At 38.3% G+C, this 17,566-nt stretch overlaps 1 protein-coding gene across 4 annotated transcripts in view; it reads right to left on the minus strand.

The window, feature by feature from the left end:
• PKN2 (protein kinase N2) overlaps positions 1 to 17,566 on the minus strand; it is a 148,949-nt gene that overhangs the window by 95,725 nt on the left and 35,658 nt on the right. For all 4 annotated transcript variants that reach the window (XM_081087818.1, XM_081087819.1, XM_081087817.1 and 1 more), the window contains exon 2: positions 3,865 to 4,165. In XM_081087818.1, coding sequence (XP_080943944.1) covers positions 3,865 to 4,165 — 301 coding nt within the window. The remainder of the gene's footprint in view (positions 1 to 3,864; positions 4,166 to 17,566) is intronic.

A 17,566-nucleotide genomic window follows, 5' to 3' on the forward strand; every position in this document is an offset into this window, starting at 1 on the left:
TAAGTGGTTAGAAAGACTGCTTTTAATTCACATCTGCAATAATTAACTCTATCACTTTACTTTCTTATTTATAAAACTAGAAGCCTGATGCACAAAATTTGTGCAAGGGGCTCAGCCCTCGCATCCCAGCTGCCTCTGCCCTCACAGCAGTCCCAGCTGCCTTGTGGCCCTGACCCCTGCCCACTTGTCATTCAAGAAGGTTGTTCTGTTGTCTGGTCTGTCTCTTCCCTCTCTCCCCTCTATCCCCCCTCCTCTCTCTCTCTGGTCTCTCTCCCCTTTCTCCTCTCTTCTTCTTCTTCTTCTTTTCTCTCTCTCTCTCTCTCTCTCTCTCTCTCTCTCTCTCTCTTTTCCTCTCTGAAATCAATAAAAATGTATTTTAAAAAATTATGTTTTGGTATTAATTACCTCAACTAACACAGTATTTTTATTTGCTGGGGTGTTTTTGTTTGTGTTTTGGGCTACCTAGTACATTGCAGATTCTATGATATATCTTGAAAACACATCCCTGCCCTGAAGGTGCACACAGTTTAGTAAGTGATATAAACATGTACAATCTACACTAATAAAAGACAAACATGCAAACTAACCATACCTTTGCTATGCCTTAAGTCACGCCCACCACCAGAGTGACTATATGCAAATTAACCAAACGAAGATGGCGGCCGACAGCCATGGAGCTGGAGCAAGCAGGAGGCTTGGTTGCACCAATGATGGAGGAAGCCAAGCTTCCCGCTAGCCGCCTGGCTCTGAGCTCCACTCAAAGCAACAAAGTTTCAATTATAGAAGGTAAGTAAACCCCAGATACCTGCTTTCAGCCGGCTGTGGCCATGGAGCTGGGGCAAGCAGGCTCCCCTTCCACCCGCCCTGGCCGGCTCTAAGCTCCTCTCAAGGCGACAAAGTTTCAATTATAGAAGGTAAATAAATCCCAGAATAAAATTTAAAAAAAGAAAGAAAAAAAGGAGAGGCTGGGAGTTTCCATCGCCAGAGAGCTTGGCCAGCCTGAAAATGGCCCTGAGCCCCTCACCCAGACTGGCCAGGCAACCCAGTGGGGACCCCCCACCCTAAAGGGGGTGTGGCCAGCCTGAAAACAGCCATCAGCCCCTCACTCAGGCTGGCCAAACCTCCATGGGGTGAGGGTTCCCACTGGGGGGGCTTGACCAACCAGCAAACAGCCATCAGCCCCTCACCCAGGCTGGCCAGGCACCCCAGTGGGGACCCCCACCCTGAAGGGGGTGTGACCAGCTGCAAACACCCATCAGCCCCTCACCCAGGCTAGCCAGGCACCCAAGCGGGACCACCACCCTGATCCGGGACACCCTTCAGGGCAAACCAGCTGGCCCCCACCCATGCACCAGACCTCTATCCTATATAGTAAAAGGATAATATGCAAACTGACCCTAACAGCAGAACGGCTGGGAATGACTGGTCACTATGACACACACTGACCACCAGGGGGCAGACGCTCAATGCAGAAGCTGCCCCCTGGTGGTCAGTGCGTTCCCACAGGGGGACCTCTGCTCAGCCACAAGCCAGGCTGATGGCTGCCAGTACAGCGGCGGTGCCGGGAGCCTCTCCTGCCTCCTCAGCAGTGCTAAGGATGTCCGACTGCAGCTTAGGCCTGCTCCCCGCTGGTAAGTGGACATCCCCCGAGGGCTCCAGGGCTGCCAGAGGGATGTTTGACTGCCAGCTTAGGCCCAATCCCCCCAGGGAGCGGGCCTAAGCCAGCATGTGGACATCCTTGAAGTGGTCCCAGACTGCAAGAGGGCATAGGCCGGGCTGAGGGAGCCCCCTGAGAGCACAAAATTTTGTGCACCGGGCCTCTAGTATAACATAATACAATAATGAATGGACAAAGCAGAACAGAAAAGACAATCAGAGAAAGTCAGGGAAGGTTTCACAGGGATATCCAAATTGGCTTTAAGGGAGAAAAGAAATTTGATAGTAAGACTTAAAGGTCATTTCCTTATATGAAACTCTAGGAAAGACAAATTTAATCTAAAGTGATAAAAGGTAGACCAGTGGTTGCTTAAACCAGAGATGGGGATTGGAAATTGATTGAGATGCACATATACAAGAGAACCATTGAAGTGATGGAAAGGTTCAGAATCACTGGTTGTAGTAAAGGTTACCCGGGTATATACATTTGTTAAAGCTCATCAAATCATAAACTTGAAATATGTGCATTTTACCATATATAATTTATACTTCAGTAAAGTTAAAAAATGTTTAAAGGACTGGGGAAACCAGACTTTTGTGTGGCAAAAACTCTTCTGTATTCCAATTACAAGGTAGTTATGGGTATTCTGTGAGGACGAAAATGTTTTCTCTAAATAAACAGTTTAAAACCCCAGCGCTGTTTCTTATTTTAGACCTCTCCTAAAGAAGTAATGGGCAAAAAATGTAGAGCTCAGCAGAGTTCCAACAGAACAGGCTATTTCAAAGTTTATATAACATTGCTAAAAAAAGCATTTTCCTAATACAAATTTCCATTTATAATGTAATTATTGAATGTGGGGGTAAGAGACTACAAGCTGAGGAGTTAATGAGTTCTTTTTAGCTAGCTTTATGATTCACATCTTTGGGATTATTTAAGCTTTAAAATAAGAAGGCTTGTTTCTCTATGATTTCTTTCATTTTCAAGATTCAATTATTCTTACAAGGTTGAAATCTCTATGTAGAGTTCTCCAAATGAAATCCCTACGGTAAGTCCCACATGTTGAAATTGAGGCATTAAAACAAGTTCTGTCAAATACACTAATATCAGAAGTACTTTATGAAACTTTTGAGATTGGTCATTTGAGCTTCCTAGTCAAATTTATTATCTTCCTAATTAAATTCCATTTTACTTATATCTGTTATTTCTTATTACCTGATCACTGTTTCTTCTAAAATTTCTATAGTGCTAGATATATTACTATGCTACATATACCACACCTTTGCTTTGAAAATGAAGAAATTAAGGGTTATAGAAATTAAATACCTTGCTCAAAATATCATCTTTGCAAAGAAAAAAACTATTAGATAAATATACATTAAATAATTTTTAGTAAAAAGTTTTAGAAATTATGTATATATGAATGGATAAATATTGATACGAATATAGAAATATTTTTTCTGGAAGAATACTCAACAGAAAGTTAGTAATGCTACTTTTAGAGAGAATGGCTAGGATGGAGAGAGGTATTTCTATTTTTACTTTCTGTAGCACTAAAAAATTTTCAACATGAACATTTGTTAATTCTACTGTTTAAAAAATTATATTCTTCAGCTGCACTTATGGGTTATATTTTCCTTCTATTTTCTATATTTAAGAGAAAAAGTAATATTTGGCTTTTTAAATTTTCTTCTTTTTTAAACAATATACCAGTGGTTTAGTTGTTAATTTAGTTGCTTAAAGCATGAAGAACAAAGGTCATAGGCTTGATTAATTACATTTGCAAAGAATAAAAATAGCCCTTAGTCACAGAATGCATTTTTAACTTTAAAAAGTCATCTGGCAAACTTGAGCTGCTGATCACAAGGATGAATCAGGTAAGTGCATATGGCTGACTCAATACAAAACATTAATACTGGAAAATAACTCTAATATCTTACTGACAGAGGGTAAGAGAGTAGGCTGCAAAATTATTCATCTCTAGCTAAATAATTCATGTTCATATTCATCAATTTAATGCATTTCTGAACAGAATATAAACAAGACCTTAACTGTAAGAGAAAATACAGACCTTATAACTTTCAGAAAAGCCAAAAAGTATATATCACAAAACCTGCTATTTTTTAAAATAATATATTTCTTATTAGTACTATACCATATAGACATGAAATAAAATATATGTGCATGTGTATATATATGTATATATATACCTGCAACATCTTCTGGATCTGATACAACAATATGTGCATTTAGTTCTTGTAGCTTGTGATGCAGTTCTTCTAATTTTTTATTCGATTTTTTCAAAATGTTGTCCACATAAGCCAAATTTTTTTTATCTGTTGTGACTTTCCTTAGATTTTCAGCTCCTTCTTTGATTTTCAGTTCTTTCCTTATTTCTCTCTTGATTCGATCCTTGATATCATCCAATTTCTGTTGCACCATTGTATCTGAAAAGTCTAATTTTTGAACAGCACTCACGTTCTCAGAAAATGGAAGACTTCGGGAATCTCCCTACAGAAAAAAATAAACATATAGGTGAGGGTTTAGGAAAGTTAGCTGCTCAGTAAAATGCACAGCATAAGAATAAACTATATATAAAGCAATCCTTTATTAAGTATGTTACATTCAATTCTTTCCTTAATAAGCAACAGACTTCTTATTTACCTTTATTATAACCATACAAAACCCTAAGTTCAAACACTGCTCACTCAACTAAGTAGCATTACCTGACAAATTTATATTAAAATAATTACAACATATCTACATACAAAGATTGTGTAAAAATATTTAGATTTTCGATATTCTATGATTCCAAGATACAGCCAATGCCCAAACTCTGATTCTTGGTTATGTTATTTAACCTATCAAAAACTTGGTTTAATTGTCTATAAAATATAAATAATAATATTGGCGACCTTTCAGAGATATTGTGATAATTCAACATATTATGTGAAGCTCCACACATAATTCTTAGCCCATTGTAGTCACTTAATAAGTGAAAATTATTAAGTTCCATAGTAAGGTAAAATTCCATTTTGTCTTCTATGAGAAAACTATGAACAATAAACTAACATTGGCAAAAATAAAATTATATTCTTTTAACAACTTTTTAATGAATTAAGGCTTGAAAAGGCTATATTCAGAACTCTATTTATATATTTCATGGCTAATTATCCCAACTGATAATTTGGTTGAGCCATTTTAAAAACATCATCACTATAAAACATACCTAAATTATGTCCTACTGACAGAAGCTAAGATAATACCTTGTACCAGTTATTTATCTTAAATTGAAAATCAAATCAGGTTGCCCCTATAATCTACATCTAAAAAAACCGAATTTATATTTTAGCATCATTCAGTATTTTATACTCCATTACTATAATACTCTTGGTTTTAAAATTGAGAAATAAACTAGAGAAAATGTTTACCTTTTGGAAGAGAAATTGTTTGTGAAGGATATAGAGAGAGACTTACTTTTTACTGTGCACCCTTTATGTACCTTTTAAACCACAGATCTAATTAATTAAAACATTTTCTTTAACTTTTTTGGGAATTCATCACAAGAATTAATTTCTATTTAAATTCTTGATGCAACTTGTACGCATGCATATAAGCATAACCAATGGACATAAGACACTGGGGGGTAGGGGAGGCCAGGGGATTGTCAAGGGCGGGGGAAAAAAGGAGACATATGTAATACCCTTTGTAAGACTGTAAGCAATAAAATAAAATAAAAAAAAATTCTTGATGCAGCCTGGACTGTGTGGCTCAGTGATTGAGCATCGACCTATGAACTCAGAAGTCAAGGTTCCATTCCCAGTCAGGGCACATGCCCAGGATGCAGGCTGGATCCCCAATGGGGGGTGTGCAGGAGGCAGCCAATCAATGATTCTCATCACTGATGTTTCTCTCTCTCTCTCCCTCTGCCTTCCTTTCTAAAATCAATAAAAGTATATGTTTTTAAAAATTCTTGATGCAAATACTTTTTACATCTAATCCTTAACCTCTAAAAAACCTGTGCCAATAGGCACACTATGCAAAAACAAAGTAGTTTATCTATAAATCTGTTCCTAACTGCTTTAGGGCCAAGAATCCCTTTCAAACTCTGACCAAAAAATAAAACAAAACAAACAAACAAAACCACAGTAGAACAAAAAAATTACATGTTTGCATGTATAATTTACAGGTTCTATGGTTCTTTGACTAAGAATTCCTGGAATTGGTGATCTATATCTATTGGCCTTAAATGTGATTCTTATCTATCCTATCTAATAAAAGAGAAACATGGTAATTAGCCTACAACTGCTACCATTCCCATTGGCTAATCAGGGCAATATGCAAATTAACTGCAAGCCAAGATGGCGACCGACACCCAGGCAGCTTAAAGTGAGCATCAGGCTTGCTTGATTCAGTGATGGAGGACTCCAATGTTCCCTGCCTGCCGCTGCAGGCCTCTGAGCTGCAACTCTAAGCAACTATGTTACAAATATAGAAGCTAAACAAAACCCCAGAAACCTGCTTTAGTCCTTCGGGGTTCAGCCAGGAAAATCGCAACATTGTTTCAAAAACAGAAGGTAAACAAAGGCCAGAAACCTCTAAGCCTCAAAGCTAAAGCTGGCCCAGAATAAAAAAAAGGAGCGGTTGGGAGCTTCAGTCACCCGCCTGCCTGAAAACAGCCCTCAGCCCTCAGCCCCTCACCCAGACTGGCCAGCCACCCCAGTGGGGACCCCCACCCTGAAGGGTGTGTGACCAGCTGCAAATAGCCATCATCCCCTCATCCAGGCTGACCAGGCACCCCAGTGGGGACCCCCACCCTGATCCAGGACACCCTTCAGGGCAAACCAGCCGGCCCCCACCAGTGCACCAGGCCTCTATTCTATATAGTAAAAGGGTAATATGCCTCCCGGCACCAGGATCAGCGTGACAGGGGGCAGCGCCCAACACCCCTGATCGCCCTGCGGCTCTGTGTGTGATGGTGCGGCGCCCCAACCCCCTGATCGGACCTGCACTGTGTGTGACGGGGTAGAGCCATAACCTCCCCATCGGCCCTGCCCTGAGTGTGACAGTGGCGGCGCCCCAACCCCCTGATCAGCCCTGCTCTGTGGGTGATAGAAGGCGGCGCCCCAACCCCCACCCCATGGGCCCTGCTCTGTGTGTGATGGGGTAGAGCCATAACCTCCCCATCGGCCCTGCCCTGAGTGTGACAGTAGCGGCGCCCCAACCCCCTGATCGGCCCTGCTCTGTGTGTGACAGGGGGCGGTGCCCCAACTCCCCTATCGGCCCTACTCTGTGAGTGACAGAGGCGAGCTCCTCAACCCCCTGATCGGCCCTGCTCTGTGCATGACAGGGGGGAGCTCCCCAACCCCCTGATTGACCCTGCTCTGTGCGTGACAGGGTATGGAGCCCCAACCCCCCTGATGGGCACTGCTCTGTGCATGACAGGGGGCAGCGCCCCAACCCCCTGATTGGCCCTGCTCTGTGCGTGACAGGGGGTGGCGCCGCAACCTCCCCATAGACCCTGCCTTGAGTGTGACAGGGGGCGGTGTCCCAACCCCCCAATCGGCCCTACCTTGAGCGTGACTGAGGGTGGCATCGCGACCTCCCAATCCACCCTGCTCTGTGCTTGACAGGGGGCGGCGCCCCAACTCCCCAATCGGCCCTGCTCTGAGCCCGACCAGGGGCTGCACCTAGGGATTGGGCCTGCCCTCTGCCACCCGGGAGCAGGCCTAAGCCAGCAGGTCGTTATCTCCCAAGGGGTCCCAGACTGCGAGAGGGCACAGGCCGGGCTGAGGGACGAGTGCACAAATTTTTGTGCACCAGGCCTCTAGTATGAATATAGAAAGATATTCTACCTGCACCAAAATGTCTAGAATATAAGTCCTATCATCCATCTATTCAGTTTCCAAAGTTTATGAATACACCTTTAGCTGGTTATCAAAACACTAGCATATAAGACTACTGTCAAAAAATAAACTCCCATATTTCTGCTGTCTACCTTCAGGTACAGCGCACCGAGAGAAACAATGTTAAAATGAACAAGTTCAAGGTAACTGCATTCCTCCAAATATCTTTATTTCTATCCTTATAAACTTAGAAAACATCACATGAATTGCTTTCACAAATTTGTTTTTGAATATTATATACCAAACCAGAGGGGTTCTCTAAATTTCTGGGTTCCTGGTGACCTTAGTGTTTCAGTAATTTTTTCCTTATGCCACATAGTCTAAAGGAAACATCTAACAATTCCATTTATTAAGTAGTTAGTGCCAAATAACTTAATACTTATAACCTAGTAACTGATTGAAGTGATACCACCTGAAAGAAAAAATTACATTTTTATTCCATTCTTTAATAGCCATAGTTACTTATTAATAGGACGTATCTGCCTGTTGGATACCTTCACAATTTCTCAAATCTTAAAATAAAACTGGATATTCCCACCTTCATTTGCTGGTCCATCCTACAAAGGGAGTGTAGAATAATCTAATATTGAAACTTAACTGACTCCAGTTAGTTCACGTGGTATCCAACAAACAGTGTCACTAAGTTTCCCTAAAAGAAATTAAAATATACTGCAGCAACCTGAGCGTTTGCTGAGGCATCCCATAGACTTTGTTGCTTAATTTGAGAATCATGGTACTAAGATTTATAGGTTGTTAAGAATAGCCCTTGCCTACTTCAACTCTCATTTCTTTTCTGTTTGCTTCCTAAATTCCAATCAAATTACAGAAGTTCACTGATAAAGACAATCTCTCTTGGTTCAGCTAGTATGCACGCTATACCTTTAGAATTCACTACCTTTTTTTAATTCAACTGTCAGTTAACTTTTACTTTGTCCAAGTTCACCACAATTCTTCCTGAGGAAGAATTTCCTGCTTATGACCTTTCTTAGAATTTAGATTAAATATCTCTCCAAGATGCTCTGATAGTATGAATACAATTTAAACTATTATTCGTTTTCTTATCTGACCACCCCACAAACTATGAGCAATTTGAGAGCAGGGCTTATGCTTGACACAGTAGTGCTGTTTTGTTAAGGGTTTTTCTATTATACTATTTAATATTCTTTTAGAATTCATGAAAATCTGTCACTACTAAGGAAGTCATGCTTTCCTATGTCTGATAAAGAGAACTCATACTCCAAGAAGCTTAGGGGCAAAACTGATATTCAATCTTAGCAACTATATTAGCTAGAATTAGCTATGAACCACATGTAGTTAGCATGTTGCTTTCCCTGTTCCTTTTCATAGACCTGAATTTTTAGTAACTTTATTTTTACTCCCACCTTTTGTTGTGATATGGCTCACACACCTATTGGAAAGGAGCAGACTGATACATAGAATATAATCAGTAATTTAAGATGGAAAAAAAGGCCTTGTGAGGACAGGTAAGAAAAGTGATAGTACTTTTTATTACTACTTTCCTAAAACTTTTAATTACAGTGAAAGTTATTGGAAAATGTAATTTTTTTGTATCTGGAACAACTGAAATGAGATATTCCATCTATTCAATTACGTCTCTACCCTAAAAAATTATTGTATCAGAAATGCCAGGAATCAGTACGAGGCAATGAAATAATATTCTTGACAAAAGATGATTTAGCCAAAGGAATGTAAATAGCTGTTTAGCCTGTGAAAATCTTCAGTGATCATTTTTGTCAGAATAGGTTCTATTACAGGTAGTAGTAACTGTCTACATCATCTACATTATGTTAATTTATGTTTATAATCTTAACACTTTCATCCACCATTCACAACTCTTTCCTACACTAAAATTTCATCCCTTCTTTAAAAGTAAATAGTAGATACCTTTTTCAACTTTTTTTTAAAACAAAGTTAGATCCAATGACAAACTCCCTTTAAAATTTAAATATATAATTAAAATTCATTAATATGCTCAGAAAGCAGAGTTGAGATACAAAAGCACCAACCCTAAATATATCTTAAGCATAAAACTAAACTTTTATACCAATTATCCTATATAATAAAAGAGAAACATGCAAATTAACCGTCCCTCTGCTGCGCTCAAGCCATGCCCACCAACCACACCCACCAGCCTATCAGGAGTGAGTATGCAAATTAACCTAAGATGACAGCGGCCACAGAGCTGGAGCGAGCAGGAGGCTTGGGTTGCCTCTCCCGCCTCCTCAGCAGCGCTAAGGATGTCCAACTGCAGCTTAGGCCTGCTGCCCGCTGGCAAATGTACATCCCCGAGGGTTCCCGGGCTGCCAGGGGGATGTCTGACTGCCAGCTTAGGCCTGATTCCCCGGGGAGTGGGCCTAAGCCAGCAGATGGACATCCCCAGAGGGGTTCTAGACTATGAGAGGGCACAGGGAAGGCTGAGGGATCCCCCTGAGTGCACAAATTTTTGTGCACTGGGCCTCTAGTGTATATATATAAAAGAAACACATAATTCTTATACCTTTTATCTCTGAAATCACAAGTTTAGCCACTCCATTCTAATTAAACACTGTGCTGTTTACATTCTTTTACCATGCTTCTTATGTAATATTCCTTTCACTATCAACCTAAATTCATAATCACAAAAAGAATGGAAGATAAAATGAATACCTGTTGAAAAAATATTTCACATTTTTCATGATTAGTCCTATCCACTGTAATGTACTGTAATTTTTATATCATCCATATCCTTAATGCAGTCAGTCATTTAATCAGACGGATCAAATACAAACGCAAGAAAACCATTAGTGAAATTAATACCCTCAGGGTTTATAGAATAATCTAAATAAATTTTTGCTAAGTAGAATTCAAGTAGGCTAAATAAATACAAGGAAGAGAGACCTCAATAAGTATGGAACCAAAGAGATGGATTTAAAAGAAATCAAAATAAATTAAGCCCTAGCCAGTTTGTTCAGTGGATAATGCATCAGCCTGCAAACTGGTCAAGGGCACATACCTTGGTTGTAGGCTCGATCCCTGGCCTGAACGGGGGGCAAGTGCAGAAGGCAACCAATTGATGTGTCTCTCTCACATCAATGTTTCTCTCTATCTCTCGCTCTCCCTTCCACTCTCTCTAAAAAAAAATCAATGGAAAAATATCCTCGGGGGAGAATTAACAAAAAAAGAAAAAAAAATTTAATTCAGTAGATAGGTTAAATAGCAGAATAGACCAAGATAAAGAATTAGTACACTGGCAGATAGACAAGTGAGAAAAGTACTCCAACCTCATCACACAGAGATGTGCAAAATTAAAAAGCATGGAAGGTAAAATGAGAAAACCTAAGATCCATCTCCATCTAGTAAGAGCTCAAGAATGAGAGAATAAAGAAAATGGGGAGAAGCGGTACATGAATGAATAAATGGATGAGAATGTTCCAGATGGATATAACAACAAAAGGCATTTTATCTATAAGTGAAAGCCAATTAGGTGAACAGAATACTTTTAATCACAACAATGACAACCAACTATCAAATTTCTATAGGATTTTCAGCTTTTATCTTAATGTCTTCATATATTGCTAAGGTTTTCTCTAAAATTATCCAAACAAAAACCAAATAAACAAATATACAAAATTTGCTTCAAAATATTAACATTCTGAGAAAAATTATAGATGAACTAACCCACTGTCCATGTTATGCTTATATAATTAGCCAATTCACAAATCATGTATGTTAATTTACATTAAAGAAATATTGTGAAAGAGACTGAACTATTTTTACCTCTTAAATACCTCTTAAATTGACAACAATCCTGCTGTAAGCCAAAGCCTTTATAGAAATTAAAGGTATGTTAAAAGAAACTTAAAAAGTTTCCCTTTCACCCACTAATTGTAATTCTAGGTATATAACATAAGAAAATAATTATAAATTGATTACTATATAGATTGGCCAATTAAATACATTTTAAATTAATAAATATTATGTGCAAGACACTGTGCTGGGCAGAAACAGACTCCCTCATAAAGCTTACAAACAGGAGGGCTTTAAACCAACTTATATTGAAAGTGAAAGTTCAGGATTCATAACAAAAGAATTGCAAACAGTCTAGAGAACAAGGAAAGGTTTCTTTTATTTATGCTCTTTATTATTCCACAGCAGACTGTCCAGCCCTACATATGCTGTTATGTTCACAAAGTGTTATTTCAAAATATGTTTAAAGCAAAAATGGGTGGGTGAGACTGGGAAGAAAAGAGATTCAAAGATTAACAATAACTATCTCCGGGTACGAGAATTAAAAAAAAATTTTCATTTTGTTCTTCAAACATATTCTTATTTTCTCAATTTTTCTTCTTAGCAATGAACATACACTGCCTGTTCAATAAGGAGGAAAATATATTATTTGAAATAAACCAAAGTAACTTTCGTTTTATTTCATTTTTGGCAAATGTAAAAACATAATGATATCTTATAATCTACAGTATATTTGCTATTTAACTAGGTTATTTTGAATCAATACAGTTCTACTGCAAGGTATGAGACTACACATTATGTGCCAGTCAAATATTTCAAATACACAAATGTGTTAATATGTACTGGTTAAGTACACCTATTTTTACTTTATAAAATAAAATTTTGATCTGTAGACTAAAACATAAATGGACATTTTCAATTTGTTACATTTTAACAAACTCACAGTGAAGAAAAACACTAACATGAGAACAGGATTGGATTAAAAAAACAAAACAAAAAAAGTCTGTCACTTATGACCCAGTACTTCATTTAGGGAGCGAGAGGGAAAGGATGTTTACTCCTCACTGGCCAAGTTCCCAGAAAAGAAGTGAAAAGGCTGTTACTTTCTCTATATGATAGAAATATAAAACAGTCTGACCTGATAAATTCCAGGAAAAATGTTAGAGAAACCATAAAAACTCAATGGGTACAGTGATTCATATACAGTTTTAGCTAGAAGGGACTTCAAAGATTATGTAGCCTAACTCCCTTGATTTTAGTTTTTAGGAAAACAGGTTGAAAGCAGCTAAGCAACTTGCCTAAGGTCACAAAGAAAAGTCAGTGACTTTTAGCAGACTAGTTTCCTGATTCCTAGTTTAGTGTCTTTTTACTCAAGGGTGCCTTCTTAGGATCTCTGTAGTATCCATTTCTCTATACTTGAATTACATCTTGACCTAATTAAGATTTACATTAATTAATGGACCCTATGTGCCTTAAAGCAGGGATATTGACAGGACATGGTTCCTCTTACTCTCTAACTTTGCCCTAATCCAATCTTTTGTGTCTCAGGGGAGAATGTTCTCAATCAGAAAGCAAGAAGCCTGTTCTAACACCAGCTCTTTATCATTAGCCATGCAACCCAAGAATATTATCCCTTCTTTCTGTACCTGTTTGCTCATCTGCAAGAAAAGAGAAGGCAATAAATAACTACCTATCAATAATAACTATAAATGTAAATGGATTAAATGCTCCAATCAAAAGCCAAAGGGGAGCTGAATGGATAAGAATACAAGATCCATATAAATACTGTCTACAAGATTCACACAGACTGAAAGTGAAGGGATGGAAAAATATATTCCATGCAAATGGAAACAAACAAACAAACAAAAGCAGGGGTAGCAATAGTCATATCTTACAAAATAAACTTCAAAACAAAAGCTATAAAAAGAGACAAAGAAGGCCACTACATAATCCTAAAAGGGATTGATCCAACAAGAAAAGATAACCCTGTAAACATATATGAACCCAATACAGAAGCACAAAGATATATTTAAAAAACTCTTGGTGGACTTTATGGGAAAGATAGATAGCAATACAGTCATAGTACAAAACTTTTAACACCCCCACTGACATCACTGGATAGATCCAGACCAAAAAATCAACAAGGAAACAGACACTAGATCTGATGGCTGTAACTGATATATATAGAACATTTCATCCCAAAGGGGCAGAATATACATGGAATATACTCAAAGATAGACCACATGTTAGTACACAAAGTAAGTCTTAATATATTCAAGACTGAAATCATATCAAGCATCTGCTCAAATCAGAATGGCATGAAAGTAGAAATCTACTAAAATAAAAAAAACTCCAAGACATTAAACAAACAGGGAGCCTAAATAGCATGTTATTAAAACAATGAATGGGTTACCAATGAGATCAAGAAAGAAATAAAAAAACTTCCCAGAAACAAATGAAAATGAACATACAACAACTCAAAATCTACGGGACATAATGAAAGCAGTCCTGACAGGGAAGTGCTGTAGCATTACAGGTCTACGTCAAAGAAAACCAGGAAAAAGCTCAAATAAACAATCTAATCCTACAACTAAAAGAATTAGAAAGGGAACAACAAGAAAAGCCCAGAGGAAGTAGAAGAAAATAATAAAGGTCAAAGTGGAAAAATATATAAAGAACTCAACAGCAAGAAGACAAAAAATCCAATGAAAAAATGGACAAAGGACCTGAATAGACACTTCTCCAAAGAGGATACACAGATGGCCAACAGATATATGAAAAAATGCTCAATGCCACTAATCATCTGAGAGATGCAAATTAAAGCTACAATGAGGTATCATTTCACACCTGCCAAAATGGCTCTATCAATAAATCAACAAACAAGTGCAGGTGAGGATGTGGAGATAAGGGAACCCTGCTACACTGATTGTGGAAATGCAGACTGGTGCAGCCACTGTGGAAAACAGTACGGAGTTTCCTCAAAAAAATTAACCAGTTAGCTGACACGATATTTTGAATTTAATTAAAAAAGGTCTATCGCTTGCGTCTATAGATGCATATGGCATACAAATGGTTAAAAATGGAACTGTCTTTGGACCCAGCGATCCCACTTCTGGGAATATATCTTAAAAATCCTGAAAAACCAATCAGAAAGAATATATGCACCCCTATGTTCACAGCAGCATTATTTACAGTAGCTAAGATCTGGAAAAAGACCTAGTGCCCATTAGTAGATGAGTGGATTAAAAAAGCTGTGATACATTTACACCATGGAATACTATCTGCCTATAAAAAAGAAGAATCTCCTACACTTTGTGACAGCATAGATGGACCTGGAGATTATTATGCTAAGTGAAATAAGCCGGACAGAGAAAGACAAATACCAAATGACCTCATTTATATGTGGAATTTAATGAAGAAAAAGAAACTGACAAACAAAATAGGTCCAGAAGCATGAATACATGGAACAGACTGACAGATCTCAGAGGCGGGTGAGGGGCACAAGAAGAGAGTAAGCGAAGAACATATATGCATATATGCGTAGCTCATGGACACAGATAATAGTGTGGTGAAGGCCTGGGGTGGGGCAGGGATTGGGTAAAGGGGGAAAAGGGAGGGTATGGGAGTTATCTGTAATACTATCAACAACAAAAGACCATTAAAAAAAAGAAAACATAAAGTCATTACTTAAATTTTTTTTTCTTTCTTTTTTTCTTTTTTATGTTTCTATTGATGTTAGAGAGAGAGGAAGGGATAGGGAGATAGAAACATCAATGAGACAGAAATGCTGATTGGCTGTCTCCTGTAAACCTCCTATGGGGGATCAAGGCCACAACCCTGGCATGTACCCTGAGCGGGAATCCAACCAGTGACTTCTCAGTACATGGGAGGACACTCAATCAACTGAGTCACACTGGCCAAAGAAAAATTTATTACTTTTTAAAATAGACTTGCTTTAAAAGAAATTGCCTTGCTTCCCCACCATTTCTGACAAAAAATTAAGCATACGCTGCATGTCAGCCAGAACATCTACTCCTCTAATTCAGTGATTTGTTTAGAAGTAGTCATGCTTTGACTAAAGTAGGCCCATTTAGATCTCTTTTTCAGGGATTGATAGACAAGGCCTCCGGAGAATACTGGTTGCAAAGATAATAAAAATCTAAAGCTATTGATGAAGAGTACTTTTCTTACCACACATAGCCAGAAAACAAAGCTAACCCAAAAAGAAGCAAAGATGAAACTTAAGAGAAAACGATCACTAAGGACACAAATTGATCATCTAAATCAGGGGTGGCCAAACTTTTTGACTCAAGGGCCACAATGGGTTCTTAAACTGGACCGGAGGGCCGGAACAAAAGGATGGATGGAGTGTTTGTGTGAACTAATATAAATTCAAAGTAAACATCATTACATAAAAGGGTACGGTCTTTTTTTGTTTTGTTTTTTTTTTTTGTTTTATTCATTTCAAACGGGCTGGATCCGGCCCGTGGGCCGTAGTTTGCCCACGGCTGATCTAAATCCAATCATGCTTAAAGCAAATATACTCTATAACCCTAAACTTTTTAGTCAAAACGCCAATCAATTCCTTTTGGCTTGAGTTACTCTGACTTAAGAATTCTCTTATCACATGATATTATCAAAAAATAAATGTAATTCTGGGATTTTGCCCCTTAGCTAGCAGTAGCAGGTAGTCTGAGGTGGAAATCCCCTCCTCCAATGGTATGTTATCAATAAAAACCATGTGCGGACCAAGTCAAGAATTCCACTCCTACCTAGCAGGGTAAGGCAGCGTACCACTCTACCCCAGTAAGAGAGTAAAGTAGAAGTAGGAGGATCTTGGAGAGAACTGGAGGGAAAAAAAATCTTGTAAGTCTGCATGAAAAGTTCTGGGTAGAACCAATCCACACATTTAGGTGACTAAATTAATATGCAAAAGATTTAAGGAATAAACTATTATCATGAATCCCAGGTTTTCAGAGTGGCTTTTCAGGTAGTACACTAAGCAAATCAGAATAACACTGGAAAGGCTCTGAAAGTAACTTATCATTGAAACCACAGCCTACAAAAGTGGGCCAGAATCTTTAGCAAGAGTACTTGCTAAAATTAAGACTTACATCCCGGTAGGGTACAGGTTCTCATAATAGCCCAAATGTCCAGGATATAATTTTTTTTTTTAATTACTCACATACTGAATTAAAAAAGACAGTACATATATGGCAACACTGAGATGATTCAAATGTTGAAAAAAAGTGACCTGGATTTTAAAGCAATCATCATAAAAACATGTCAAGAACAATTATAAACATTCTTTAAGATCAGCAAGAAATTCTATCTAATAATAGACCAACATGGTAATTGACCGTACTTTCGCTACACCTCCCATTAGCTAATCAGCACAATATGCAAATTAACCACCAACAAAGACGGTGGTTAATTTGCATACATAGGCTCCAAGCGGCGGAAGGAAGACTGAAGGCGAGCTGGAGCAGTGAAGAGAGAAGACGGAAGGTGGCTCCGGCTGGAGCAGCGAAGACGGAAGGCTGAAGGCGGCTCCGGCCGGAGCGAAGGCCTGGGTCCCGGGTGCTGGAGGAAAACCTGTGCTGGCAGCCAGGAGAAGGGAAGGCCTATTGCATGAATCTCTTCGTGCAACAGGCCTCTAGTAGAAGATATAAAATCACTAAACTTGAATACAGGTGAATAAAACTTAACCAATCTGAACAAAAAAAAGAAATAGACTGGAAAAATTAGTAAAGCACAGACATCTATAAAATATTAACAAAAGATTTGACATTTGTGTCACTGAAGTCCCAACAGGAAAACAGAAAGAGAATGTGTCTTAAAAAATGCTTGAAAAAATAAAGGCTAACTACCAAATTTTGGCAAGAGGCATAAACCTACGGATTCAAGAAGCTAAGCAAATCCCAAAAAAGATATATACAATGACATCCAAAGAAAACCAAGATGCATCAAATCAAAGTTGTGACACTATAGACAAAGAAAACATTTTTGAAAGCTACTATTTCTCTATAGAAATTACAAAAGCCAGGAAAGTAGTATAACATTTTAAATGCTGAAAGCAAAGAACTGTCAATCTCAAATTCTATACCCAGTGGAAATATTCATCAAGAATTAAAGGGAAACAGACATTCTCAAACAAAAACACTAAGACAAATCAGCAGTCAAAATTTTAAAGAATGGCTAAAAGAAGTTCTCAAAACTAGGAAGAAATGATAACTGAAGGAGGTTTGTAACTTTTGAA

The sequence above is a fragment of the Myotis nattereri genome (assembly GCF_964212035.1).
Source record: "Myotis nattereri genome assembly, chromosome: 3".
Classification (NCBI taxonomy): domain Eukaryota; kingdom Metazoa; phylum Chordata; class Mammalia; order Chiroptera; family Vespertilionidae; genus Myotis; species Myotis nattereri.